The sequence below is a fragment of the Vicugna pacos genome, chromosome 5 (assembly GCF_048564905.1).
Source record: "Vicugna pacos chromosome 5, VicPac4, whole genome shotgun sequence".
In the NCBI taxonomy this organism is placed as follows: domain Eukaryota; kingdom Metazoa; phylum Chordata; class Mammalia; order Artiodactyla; family Camelidae; genus Vicugna; species Vicugna pacos.
Window position 1 is genome coordinate 35,276,730 of NC_132991.1, and position 14,048 is coordinate 35,290,777.

The 14,048-nt window shown below is 35.5% G+C and overlaps 1 protein-coding gene across 1 annotated transcript in view; it reads right to left on the reverse strand.

Annotated features, from left to right (window-relative positions):
• The window catches only part of PLA2R1 (phospholipase A2 receptor 1), a 103,894-nt gene that overhangs the window by 15,570 nt on the left and 74,276 nt on the right, over positions 1-14,048 (reverse strand). Inside the window, exons 18-23 of the mRNA XM_006196204.4 lie at positions 11,486-11,550; positions 11,110-11,213; positions 9,392-9,531; positions 3,143-3,260; positions 2,324-2,454; positions 1,809-1,956 (exon numbers count right to left, since the gene is read on the reverse strand). Coding sequence (XP_006196266.3) covers positions 1,809-1,956; positions 2,324-2,454; positions 3,143-3,260; positions 9,392-9,531; positions 11,110-11,213; positions 11,486-11,550 — 706 coding nt within the window. The remainder of the gene's footprint in view (positions 1-1,808; positions 1,957-2,323; positions 2,455-3,142; positions 3,261-9,391; positions 9,532-11,109; positions 11,214-11,485; positions 11,551-14,048) is intronic.

Here is a 14,048-nt window from a genome sequence, read left to right on the forward strand (position 1 = left end):
AGCTATTTAAAAATGATAATTATTAAAATTAAAGTAATTCAAACTCTTTGTATATGTAACTTAAATGCCAGTTTAACTGTTTTATCCCCAATAAGTTGTGTACCTGTATTTTCACATATGTGAATTTCTCCCTATGCAATTGATTTCATCAAGTTTCAAAACATACATGATTTTGAGCAATGACTGCCATCTGCTGCCCTGAGAAAGGCAGATCCATTGGAAACCAAGTTCAAAATTGGGGTCTTGACTTTGCCCTTGTCTCTGTCTTTTTTTTCAGATATCTTTATTCTCTCAGGTAGATCAGAGACTTTAAGTTCTAAACCCAATGTAAATACATATTCATATGGCACATAAAAAAGAGGGGACAGAATTTGGGTATTCATTGTAGACTGCAAGAATTTGTGTAGTTGAATAATAATACAATAAAAACAATAATAATGCAAACAACAGTTGTTTGTTAAACATATGCTGGGAAACTTAATAAGCATGGTATATATGTAGAGTCTGTGAGATAGTTCTTACCCCCATTTTACAGATATAGAAATCAAGGTACAGAGAAGAAAAGAAATTTGACTGACAGTTTATTTACAGAGGTGGGATAGGAACTCAGGTGGGATTTGGACCCCAGTACCCATGCACTCCACCACCACTACTCTATACTATACTATTGCCAAAAGAACATACACATTGTTAGCCCCAAAAATATCAAAGAGAGAAAGTAGTCAGGTCAATATCAAGATCCTATAATAGAATCACTGTATTTAACTGAGAGACCTTGAGTGTGTTACTTCTATTTTCTAAGCCTCAAGCTCCTCATCTGTAAAATGGGGAGACTTTAACCTAGAATAGAATTGTCATGAGGATTTTATGGTATAGTGTTTATAAAGCCAAGACACAGTGCCAGGTGCATTGTGAGTGTGCGAATAATGATATACTGATATGATTTCTTTTCCTACAAGACTCTGCTCTTCTCATAATACTCTCGCTATAACTAATCTGGTATCTGACCACTATTATGCTTAAGTGATAGCTGTGAACTAGGGAACAGGGTTTCCCGGGAACTGTTCTGTCTGAGGATGGGTTGATACTTAGTATCATCAAAGAGTTCACGTGTATCCAAAACTAAGAGGTATAATTCATATTCCAAGTAAGCATATATATCCTAGGCAGCCTAGGATTCCACACAGTTCCAGACACAAATTACAGCCTTCTAGGGAAGCCTGGGATTCAGTAAAAGCATAAGGTGTGAGCTATTGTTGTTTTTATTTTTATTACTCAAGGTCACTTACGCTGCATTCACACTGGTCATTGACCTCATTGGCTCCTTGTAATAATATAGCTTTGGTATTTCAAACCAGAAGTCACTGGGGGTTCTGATGATCAGATCTAGAAATGTGCCACGTGTAATATTTAGCCACAGCCACTCCTTTTAGGGTTCCAAGAAAGGAGTAAGTGTTGAGTTGGTTTATTTTCTTGACTCTTTTCCGCCATTTTCTCAATGTCTTTTTTATTGTCTGAACAGACACATCATCCCAGAACAAAGCAATAAAGCCTTTTAATATGACCAAAATGGATGCATAAACTTGGTCATCACTCAAGTGGTCTCTGCAGTCCTTAGAACCCCAAAAGAGGGCATAACCCTGAGGTAGAGGAGATTAAATGGCCATATATATATATATGTGAAGCTCAAAGAATATGAGCTGGCACTGTTAGTTATGAAACTGTCCTCTATGCAGCATGTAAAACAAATTTGGAAGAGAAGAGTGGGCCATGGAAATGAAAGGAATAAAAAAGCAAATATTTCTTACCCTGCATTTTTTCACAAACAAACCCATAACCTTCTTTTCCACAGTCTTCAAAATACCATTTTCCAGTGAAATGAAAATTAGGATTACTTGACAGCAAGGCACAGAGAGGAATGTGTTTTTGAAATTCAGTGGTGTTATGACTTGGAGCCTTAAAAGAATACATGTTTTCAAAAAAGGTGGTAACATATAACATTATTATAACATTGACATTTTTACTAAGGATATAATTTTTAAAATTCAAACACCATTATTCCTTCACTTGCTTTTAATAAACCTATTCACAGATCACTTCATAACCTACAAAATAAATAAGTATTGTGATGAGTAAAGTAATTACATTTATGGAACATATGAAAATTGCATGAAATTACATTATTAAAAATTAATATATTAATAACCAACTAATAAAAATTTATGCCTACAAAATATAGGAAGTGGAAAAGAACTTCAGTAAACAAGTCTCAAATAAGATCTCTTGGTAAAATGATTTCCAAAAGATAAATCTTAAAACTTACATTTATTATATCAAATGGAGACCAATTAGAAAATGACACAGGCCTTCCATTTAGCCATTTTTCATAATCATCATATTGTAACCCTATCCACATGTTAGTGGTCTGGCCAAAAAGATTCATAGTAATGAACGCTGAAAAATAAGAATATGTTATCAAATTTAATACCATTAAAACCATTTGGGTAGTCATTGAATTCTATTTATAGCTATGATTTTATTTAAATGACAGCAAGACTTAATTAAAAATCAATTGTAGGAATTTTTTACTTTGTCCTTATTAAAGTGATGCAGACTCTTTCACTTTTGTCCAGTTTAAATTGACAGAAATTAGCTGACTAAGCCTGGGATTTCATCACACTGTTAACAAAACAACTTCCAGTGTTCATTCAACGCTCTTCTAAACAAAAGAGATTTATCTACTATAGTTAAACTAAAGCATACAATTATTGCCTAAATAGCAAATAAAGTGTGTAGGTAAATCTAAAGGGATCTAAAAAATTATACCATGCAATTATAATCAGTTATACTTTAGATTACTTTAGCCATTTTGAAATACAGATCATAAATATGTCCTTATTCTTTCCACTACTCCTGGTGAGACAAAAACTCCAAAAAATCAGCAGTTTGTAAGCAATGGAGTGTACTAACTTTTACAGATGTCATCATATAAACCTTATAGGTCAAACTGAAAATTTATGTGTCACCAGCAATATAATATTTAATATGTTGATTTGAAAATGTTAGTGTTTTGGAAGAATATCTTAATAGACACTTCAGTAAAAATGGCTATTTTTGCCTGATTGTACATTGAGTACTCTACCTTGTTCCACCTCATTTTCAATGGCAACCAGTGTCCCCCCTTCTTCAACACAGAAATCTTGAGCAGAAGTCCAGTTCTTCCAATCGCTTGGGTCTTTGGGGATTTTCATCAAAAGGCACTATAAAAAATGTCCAAAAAAGCATTCATTTCCATATTTTTCTAAATGAATTAAAAATTTCATACAGACACAGAGGATCAGCCTTGAAAATTTTTTTGTAATTTCCTTGGACAGAAACAACTCTTTTTTTCTTTTTTCAGGTGCTTCAAAGGTGTGAAAGTAAAACAAAGAAGACCAGCTTTCTGGGTGAGTCAGTGTCTTTTGTGCATTTGCAGCAGGTGGGAACGGAAGCAAGGATGTGTTTTGCCATGCGAATGGGATGTCAGAACAGTGTCTTCTGCTCAATGAAAAGTAGTATTCCTTCTAAAAAGGAGCCAGCCTTACTGCAAAGCTTACAGTGGAGGATTTAATCTAAAAAAAAATGTCTGTGAATGGCACCTAATAACTTCATTCACTTTTATTGACAAATATACTTCTGCATTTTAAGTGAGAGAGGAATATTAGGGCATCACAACATATCAGGTATTTAAATTCGCTAAATATTTGGAATCAGCAATGTGATCCAAACACCAATGAGGAAGAGCTAGACAAGAAGAAATGAGCCCAGTGGGAAGAGAGCAAGGACAGGACCAAGGAAACCTAGAAAGGAAAAACGAAGGGGAGGGTCACCAGCAGGGTCAAAGGGAACACAGAAAGAGGCTGTGGGGTTTGGCAGTGAGTGTTGATTGTTATGCATGAGAGAATCGGGTCTGTGGCATGACAGGGCTTACTCATTAGGGGATGAGAAATATGGAATGGTAACTCCTAGGCAGGACAGGCAGGGTTGAAGAAAAACACCTCCTCACCAAGCTTAATGAAATTGAAACATGTTAGTAGTGTCAGATGGAGTCAGGGGAGAGGGAGAGATAGAGAGAAAGGCTGTAACAGATCAGGCAAAGTTCCATAGAAATCAGGAGACAGTTTGTACAGAAAATATTCTATGTGGATTATTTTCTCATTAATGAACATAGACAACCCTAGTCATTGATAGATCAAATCTTGAGATCTTGCCACTGAGAAAAATTCCAGCTGCAAGATAATTCTATCTGATGCAGCAGCTTACACTTGAGAGAGCATCCTTTCCCATCCTTCTTTAATCTCTTCAGTTCATCTGTCCCCATTCCTTCCCCACCTATCATAAATTCCTTAAAAAGCAGAGAGACTAAGTGTTGCTCCTCTTTGAACATCACAACCAAGAAGGGCCAACTTGCTCCTCAGGTGACATTTTGATAATTTCTGGAGACATTTTTGTTGTCACAACATGAGCAGGGGGCTGCTGTTGGCATCTAGTGAGTAGAGACCAGGATGCTGCTAAACGTTCTATAAGGCACTGGTCAGTCACTCACAACAAAAATATATCCAGCCCCAAATATCAGTAGTGCTCAGGTAATTCTTTTCAGAACTTAGTCCTGAACACATCACTCGTTAGTTTAAACACTTCAGGGATTTTCCACTGTTCTTAGGATAAAAACCAGAAATCCTGATCTAGCCTGAGGTTGAGTTGCCAACTAAGAGAGGAAGTACATTTTCAATTCTTCTGGGCCCCTTTACCTTGTTTGCTTCACAAAGAAATGGAATTGGCTTTAAAGGATTTTAATTTTCTAACAACTATCCTTTTATCTATTTCCTTTCTTTTTGCCTCTTTCCTCTAATTACAAATTCCGAAGAGTGGCACATACTAATTATTAGGAAGTCTTATCATTTAATGCGAATTCACCTTGTGTTCAGATAGTCACACTAATGAACCATTCATAAATACCAATGAACCTCACTGGTTCATTTAGCTCATGACATCTCTCCAGGAAACACATGCAGCCCCTTCCCACCCAGTGCCACTGCTACCCTGTTTGCTTCAGCCAGGATTTACTAGCTTGACTCTGGGAGTATAGCCTCCATTACCACAGCTTCATTGTTTCTAAAAATATAACATGTTTACTAAAGCACTTTGGAATGGTGTCATTAATAATTAAAGCACAGCAGCAAGATGAAGTACAACACCCTTAATTTTAAATTGTTTATTTACTTACTAATTTGCAAAATGTAATCAAGTTTAATGCATCTCTAATCATTATCATGAATTAAGGATATCTTTTGTATTCCAAACAAGTTTTGACTATAAAATTCTTTTTTTCTCCAAGTCATTTCCAGCTCAAAATTTGAAAATGGAATTCATGGTCTTCTTCCCAGATTGGGACCTTTTTAAGTGGTCTTACTGACTTTGAATGGCACAGTCAGTCATGCATCTACACAAGCCTGAAACCTGGGTGTCTTCTCACCCTTCAGGCACCTCCATCACCCTTCAGTCCTTCTATTTGGACATCCCATTTCTGAGTCCTTCACCACTCTTCCTGTTCCCACTGCCTCTCAGTCTCTGCAACCACGACTTAGCCAAAACGACTTCTCTCTTGTCTGGACTATAGCTTCCTAAGTGCTCTTACTTTCCTCACACTTGCCTTCCTCCAGTCTGTCTTTGGTACTGCAGCCTGAATGATTCTTTTCAAAACTCAATCCTGATCATGTCCTTCTTCAGTTAAGACCCTCTGGGGTTTCCCATTGCTCTTAGGATAAAAACCAGAAACTCTTAACACAATATCGCCCTTGCCTGCTTCTTTTGTCTCACTTTCCACATTCTGGTTCTTTATACCTCTTTTTGTTTCTTCAGTATGTCACATCCTTCCCACCACAAGACCTTAGCACATGTTGTTTCTCCTACTTCTAATGCCTCCTGTCCTTCTGACCCCCTCAGTCAGGTCCTCCTGTTACATACTTCTATGGAACCGTGTGTCTCTCCATCACTTGTGTCACAGATTAGATTAGACTTATTTTCCTGATTGATTTACTAATGTTTTTTTCCCCTCTAGTCTGTAAGCTCCAGAAGAGAAGGGATTGTATTTTTTCCTCACTGTTGAATCACCAGTATCCAACATAGTTAAATGGAATGAATGAATAAAGTGCTAAGAATTTGAATAATTCAAAAGAGGAGAGAATTTTTTTAAAGGAAAAACTATGTTGTGCATGAAATGAAATATTGGCTAATTCCAAACTAGATATTACAAAGCAGCCTTTCGCATTAAATCCAGATCCTTGAATAAAAATGTGTAAGTAGAAGCACAGGAGTTAATCTAATACACACACACACACACACATACACACACAGAATTTCTTTCTCTTACACACAGCTCTGCTGTGACAAGCATCTTGGATGACTCACTCTTCCTGGGGTAATCCCTGGCCAAGCCTCTTTCACATCATCAAACCTGGGGGAATAATTTATGAGACATGAGAAAAGATGCTTAACTTCTGATATCTCAGTTTTAAAACTCTTAAAGGTGGATAGTCAACCAACCAACCAGGATTTTTTTTTCTTAGAAATAACCAATAAAAATTAGTTCTAGGAAGTTGACAAACAAGAAAAGATTCAGTAGAGTGTAATATATTGACACTCATTCAGAACTGTGAAGTGAGTGATGTTTGTCATTGCTATCTACCAGTTTTCCTTCCATAGCTTTTGTTTGTTTGTTTGCTATCAGAACCATCCCCACTGGGCTTTCTACTCTTCCCAACTATCAGTCCTCTTCCCAGCTTTTCTAAAGATCTGATAAACCCACTTATTCCAAAATGTAGATGATAGAAGAGGCAATCTCAGAAATACGTCCCTGAAAACACGTCACGTGTTCAGGCAAAGGCATGAAACTCCCATGGTGGGATTTTAGCCATTGAGATGCATAGGTAGTCAGTGTGGGTGGGGAGACACAGTTGGGGACCCTGAAACCTCACCCTGTGAAGCCTGCTGTGACAGTATAATAACAAAAATACAAATAACCCAAATAAAATAATGGGCAAAGGACTTGAATATACATTTTTTCCAAAGACAATGTACAAATTGCCAATAAGCACATGTGAAAATGCTCAACATCATTATTCATTAGGGAAAAGTGAATCAAACGACAATGAGCTAACACTAGACTCTACTGTTGGCAAAAATCAAAAAGACAGGTAACAAGTCTTGTCAAGGATGTGGAGAAAATGCTAGCATACATGTTGGCAGGACTGTAAAATGGTTTAGCCACTGTGGAAAAAAGTTTGCTCGTTCTTCAAAAAGTTAAACATAGAATTAGCATATGATGCAGCAATTCCACTCCTAGGGATATACCCCAGAGAAGTGAAAACAGGGACTCCAACAGATACTTGTATGCCAATGTTTATGGAAGATTTATTCACAATAGTTAAAAAGTGGAAACAACTGAAGTCCATCAACAGATGAATGGATAAAGAAAATGTGGCATGGAATATGATCCAGTTATAAAAAGGAATGAATTTCTGATGCATGCTACTCAGGTATTATTGAATATTTGCTATGTTTCTCATATTGAAATGTACAAATAATTTCTACTCGGTAGAACGATTTTACAGTCTGAGAAAATAAGCAGTTGAAAGTATCAACTATTAAAAATAGTGTTTCTCAGTACTATGTAACATTTTAGAGAATGACTATATTATTTTAGAAAATATATCTCAATACCACTGGACTGACTGTACCATGGGACTAAGATGGTGTGGTAATTCTTAAGTTCTTATATGAAATGGCAGCTGTAGGAAGGGGACAAGTCTCAAGACTCAGGGTCAGAAAACCTAAGGTTGATTCTCAGCTTCACACTTATTCATTGTAAGTTTCAGAAAAACCACACAATTTTGTTAGCCTCAGTCTTGTCATATGTAAGATGGGATAGCAGTTCGGTATATTTTAAAAATTCAATTATTTATATATATATATATAATTTATATTTATATATTCATATATATATGTGAAATCACCAGTAAAAACAGCTACAAGGTGGAAGAATCCACCAATGGATAAGTGGAAAAACAAAATGTGGTATATGCATATCATAGAACATTATTCAGTTTTAAAAAGGAAGAAAACTCTGACACATGCTACACATGGGTGAACCTGGAGGACATTACGCTAAGTGAAATAAACCAGGCACTAAAGGACAAGCACCGTATGATTCCACTTACATGCAGTATCTGATGTAGTCAAATTAACAGTGATAGAAAGTAGAATGGAGGTTGCCAGGGGCTGTGGGGAGGGAGAATGAGGGATTGTTGTTTAATGGGTTTAGAGTTTCAGTTTTACAAGATGAAAAACGTCTACAGAGTCATCGCACAGCAGTGTGCTCGTACTTAACACTACTGCACTACGCATTTAAACATGGTTAAGATAGTAAATTCTATATTATGTGAATTTACCACAATTAAAAATACTAGTGCCAAATATGTGGTGGATGCTCACTAAATGTGTGTTAAATACAAATAGCCCTGTTTCACAAGTTAGCAATGAGAGGAAGATCAAAGGGAGGGAATGCCCTGCCAATATAACTAAATATATAGCCTGAAAATTGGTTGTCCACGAAGGAGGAGCAATTTCATATTCACATATGAAATTATGACACTGTTTGAGTTTTTTAATTATCAAAGAGTTAAACATTTATAATTTGAGATGCATTTTTAATTACTTCCACCTAAGTCCTATAAAGTTACTTTATTTTAAAACATAAGGAGTAGAGGGGCAGTCTCAGCCTTAATTGGAAATAGTATCAGAAATAATAAATCTGATTTACAATATCCCCACTGGCCATTTAAAAAAAGTCAATTCTGCATGGAAGCACCAGCTTTATGAGGTTCGAGCTATGTTGTTCGTCTGTCAGTTCACAAGGTGGGCAGAGCTCTCTGCTGGTTCCAGGCAGGGAAGACACAAAAACAAGGTGATGGAGACTGGGTCCTCTGGAGTTGACAGCTCATTTGGGAACAGGGCCTGGATACGCATGCACATGTGCACACACACGTGTGCACACACACTCATCACACCTAACGAAACAGCCATACAGCACAATGAATGACAATGTTAGTAGCAAAAACTGAGTATACAAAGGAAGGGTGGTGCCAAGGCTGTTTTTGACAAAAATGTTTTATTCTAGGAGATCTGTCCCTAAATAGAAAACTTCTCAAATCTCTTGAAAATTGTGACCAAAAAAGTTCTAGGTCCAATGGACATCTCATGGTTTTTCAAAGCCACATCTACTTTTTGATTACTTTCTAAATTTAACATCTACAAAAGAGAAACAAAAGCAATTTTTTGAAAACAAATTTACCTTGTAATTGAAATACAGCCATCCCTTGGGACACGTTCCATGTTGTTTTGGTATATCTCTCTCTTTCTCTATGACCCAAAACTTTTTTCTCTTACAGATGCTAGGCATAGAAACTGAGCACTCTTCACTAGCCCAGAGTCCTGGAGGAGAAAAATGGAGTAGAAATGACTAGAAACAATGGTGACTCTTTGTAGGCATTTTCTGTTGGTCACTAATATTTATGACTGCTGTGGTTTCCCATACTTTGTTAAATCTAGAAATTGAACTAAATTTGACTATAATCACAGAGTTCTCTAGTGATAAGAGCTTATTGGGCAAGGTGCCAAATCAGTTATTCTATTCAAAAATTTAGAAATTTTGCAAATGCAAAAAAAAAACTAAACAAATACTGCAATTGAAATAACAAAGCTGACTAAAAGTTCTAAGAATATTTGACTTGGTTAGCAAAAGAATACTTTGTAATCTTTTTGTTTTAAAATATTCAACTTCAAAGTAAATAGAGAAAAAATGACTAGAACAATAGATGATCATTTCTACTTTATATTTCTTAAGAAAATACAATAATTTAGAAAACATAACTCAGGAACTTATAAGGAAGAAGCACTTCTCAACACTAACACTCAAACAAAACACACACACCTAGAGACATGCCCTCAGGAAGATATATCCCAAAGCCCTTAGCCTCCTGGAAATTTTTTTTTTTAATTTAGAAGAGCTGTATTTTCAGAGTAAAGGTTATAGAATGCATTTCATTAGCATTCAAATTATAAATTCCAGAATAGGGCAAGGATGCATGTAAATTGCAAAGGCAGATTCAGTTTTCTAGTGTGAGGGGTATGAGCCAAAAATATGTTGGCATTTTGAAGGAGGGGCTGGAATGCTATTTTCAATGCAGATTAGCTGCTATTCTTCCAGAATCACCAAATAGCCTTTTTGTAGGCTGTTGTGACACCTGCTGGCAAAAGCAAGCTGATTAACAGCATGGTTTTTCCTCTCCTAACTTTCTGCAGCTGCCCTTACACCAAAGATTGCTTTCCAAGTTTATCCTCCTCCTCATTTGGGGCACAGGTTCTTTATGAATCTGTTAATAGTCAACAGCATCATTACCTTTTATGGGATAGAAAGAGTGGGGTGGATATGAGTGGACAATCAACCCAAATAACAACTGTACTTATGAACAGAATTTTAAAAACTCATCTTAAATGTACACGTACTTCTAAATCCAACTTGCAAACAGTTGCTGTTCTAAAGCAAGCAGCAATGAATGCCAGGTATTTTTAAAAAATACTGAATTCAATGATAATTTTTCTTAAATGGGGAAATGGAAGTAAATTTCAGAGTTTAAAATTCTAGCCAGTTTAAACTGGATACTAGAAAGATTTTTTTAAACAATGGTCACATACTGAAATTTCATAGAGAATAGTATTTGTCAGGCATACTTTTGACCAATTTCAATGGGTGCACTTTTGGTGATGTTTTGGTATAAGAGGAAGTACTTATCTGGATGTAAATTGCTTTCAAGAACAAGAATACATGGAATAAGCTGTAGCAATGATCATCCTTAAGACTTAAGACTGATGAAATTAAGTATATTCAGTTGAAAAGCAAAATACCCAAATAAAACCTTCTCACTGAACTAATGCAATGAAAAGGAGACTTCAAGCCTCCCGAAAATTATGTTTGTATTGTAAACCCAAAAAGTGGATGAACAAAATAACCTGTTATGGATGAAATGAAGCCACATCTCTGGCTCTGATTATTCATAGATCCTTCTATTCCTTTGTCCCAGTTCTGGTATATTACAGGTGACCCATCTCTCCAGCTGTAGGAAAATTAAAAAATTAAAAGTCTTCTCTCATCCTGCGTGTTCAATCTCCAATACCATTTTTGGTGTTCTGGGGCATGGATTGAAGGCATAATGTTTTATTGAATTAAAAAAAATACTCATGTCTTTGGTTAGGGAAATGAAAATTTATAAGTTAAAGATAATATTTGAAGGCTATTCAACAAATTAACCACTAAGATCTAGTCCAATCATTCTGCAGATAAAAACCTGTCAAACAAAGTCAAATGCAAATTAATCTAGGTCCATACCGAAATTCATCATTGGCTCTTTCTTCTCGAAGTCCAATCCACCAATTTACACCATACTTTGATAGCTATTTAGAAAAAGAGAGAGAATGTCAGCATTTATTCCACTAGTTTTCCCTTTTCACTATTAAGATTAATGGGGTTGCTGTTAATAGCTTTCTGTTCTTCAGTATTTTATGCAATTATCTAAAAAAGAGTACTCTAAGGCCTAGCATCGTGAGAAAACCTGCAACTTCATTATTCTAAACTATTCCCTCCTCGTCCTGGAGGAAAATTGGGACAAAATATTGAAAATAATTTTACTTTCATACAACATGCCATAACTTTGTTACAATGTTTCCTATATATTTAAAAGTAAAATTTCTAACTCTCCTAATAGGGATTTTAAAAGCAACACTGTAAAGTAAAATAGAATGTGGATTCCTTTATGTGACAGAAAATTGAGTGGTTTATCCTCTCAGTGATTTATAGAAGTTCATTGCGAATGCCCCACTACTTGAAAAACAATTCAAGGCACAAAGACCTCAATAGTGAAAAGAACTTGTAGTCTAGGCGTTAGTCTGATTGGTGAGCTTTTGAATTAAGTATTATCACCCTCCCTATTCATGTAGAAACCACAACACAGGACAAGAGAATACCACAGTATTTCTAGTGCTTGACAGCAGGAAAACTATCCTTTGTATATTTTATTAATTTACACCACTATTTATCACATAAATCTCAGTGCAATAAAGACCAGACTTGAAACACCACACACATGCACGTGCACACACACATTAGAGCAGATGTAATACTGGACTTACAACCCAGGAAACTGAAATTCCCTCTTTAACTATAAAAGAAGAAGAGGCAGTAAGGATTTCTCTAAGACCTCTGAATCAATATACTTTACTGTGTGTGTGTTGTGTGTGAAATGTAACTTAATTTTTTATGCTAAAAACCTGTTAATTTGAAGGCATTATACACTTAAATTTGCACTTCCATTTCTTCTGTAAAGACTTGGGAATGCATTTTAAGATGTATATATTTTTTTCCATATGAATTTCAGGTCATCATACAACAGAACCTAATAGCTCTCTAACATTCTGATTTATAAACAGGTATTTTCACTCTTTAACCAGGATGGCTGTCTGCCATATCAGCAATTTGAGAACAATATAAGATGGAGCAACTATAATTTTGGATCCCTGAAGTGTTGTTTCATGGACGTGTTCTTACATGCTGAATTTAGATTCCTATTGTCAGACGTTGGAATGGGTCCATGGAGACTGGCTGGGAACTCAGTGGGAGAACCACAACAATTTCGTTCAGTCTAAAGAGGTCTCATATGCAAGAATGGTGGAAATCATGGCCTGCTAGTTCACTGCCCCAATTAAGGACCTTAAAGAGAAATTATAACTACTGTATTCTAAGTGGCATATTTATTACCACCTCAATTATAGTGTGGAATCCTCCAAATGGCACATCACAACCTGTTGTAATATGGAACAGAACTTCATAGTACAAGCTAGAAGACAGCCAGAGTGAAAAATCCATGTGAAAAATAGATGTTATAAATTTTAGTTTAGGTATGAAACAACAACAATAGAAGACATAAGTATTTATATAAAGAAATGTGTTACACTCGTGGACTTTATAATATCAATTATGTTTTGTTACAGTAATTATTGATAGCATGATATGGGAAGAACATTTACCAAAAATAAATAAACCATAGTAATAGCCAATATATTAGTCTTCTAAGCAATATGAGGAATAACAACCCATCATCTCTTAAAATATTTCCATAAAAATAGCAAAACAAAGTTATTTTAAGGATTTAAAACACTAGATTTTAGAAGATGACTACTAGATTTGATATATTTTTGTTAGAAATATTTTGAAATAAAATTTTAAAAATAAAAGTAAATTACAATTTTCAAATGCAAATACTGTACAACACAGCACAAAAATGTTAGCTTATGTCAAACAACTCCTTAAGTGCTTGTGGTTTTTTACTTTTTTGGCATTGATGTGAAGAACAAAATGGCTCAAAAACTAGTACTCAAAAATTCCCTCTCATCATGCCTTGTGGTCTTCCGTTAGTCAAAGAGAAAATTCTGACTCATTTTTCCAAGATGGAAATACTCTCTTAAAAAATTCTGCTCCAGATTTTAAAAAATGCATCCAGCTTCTTTTTTAATAATTAGTTTTCTATTCCCCTCAACTGAATGCTGTTTTTGTCTTTCACGTTCCCGAGTTACTACTCTTCGTAGAGGAGCTATACAACACGTATGCAATTACAGGATGAGTGTGCCATGAAAATGAGTAGTATGACCTTTATATGTTTACTTCCTCATCCTGGACTTCTGGACCGACCCATTCCAGTAGGATGTTCTTAGATATGGGATTTCTTCCTTAAGAATTTTAAATGGTCACCAAAAATACCACCACTACCACCAGCAAAAATTGCCTAATAGTTACAAATTATGCAAAAGGAAGAACTGCTTTAGAAACACACAGCATTCTTTTTTCTAAATTGATACCCTTTTCCTTTGGCTCTCTTGTCCTAATCTCAGTCTCCACA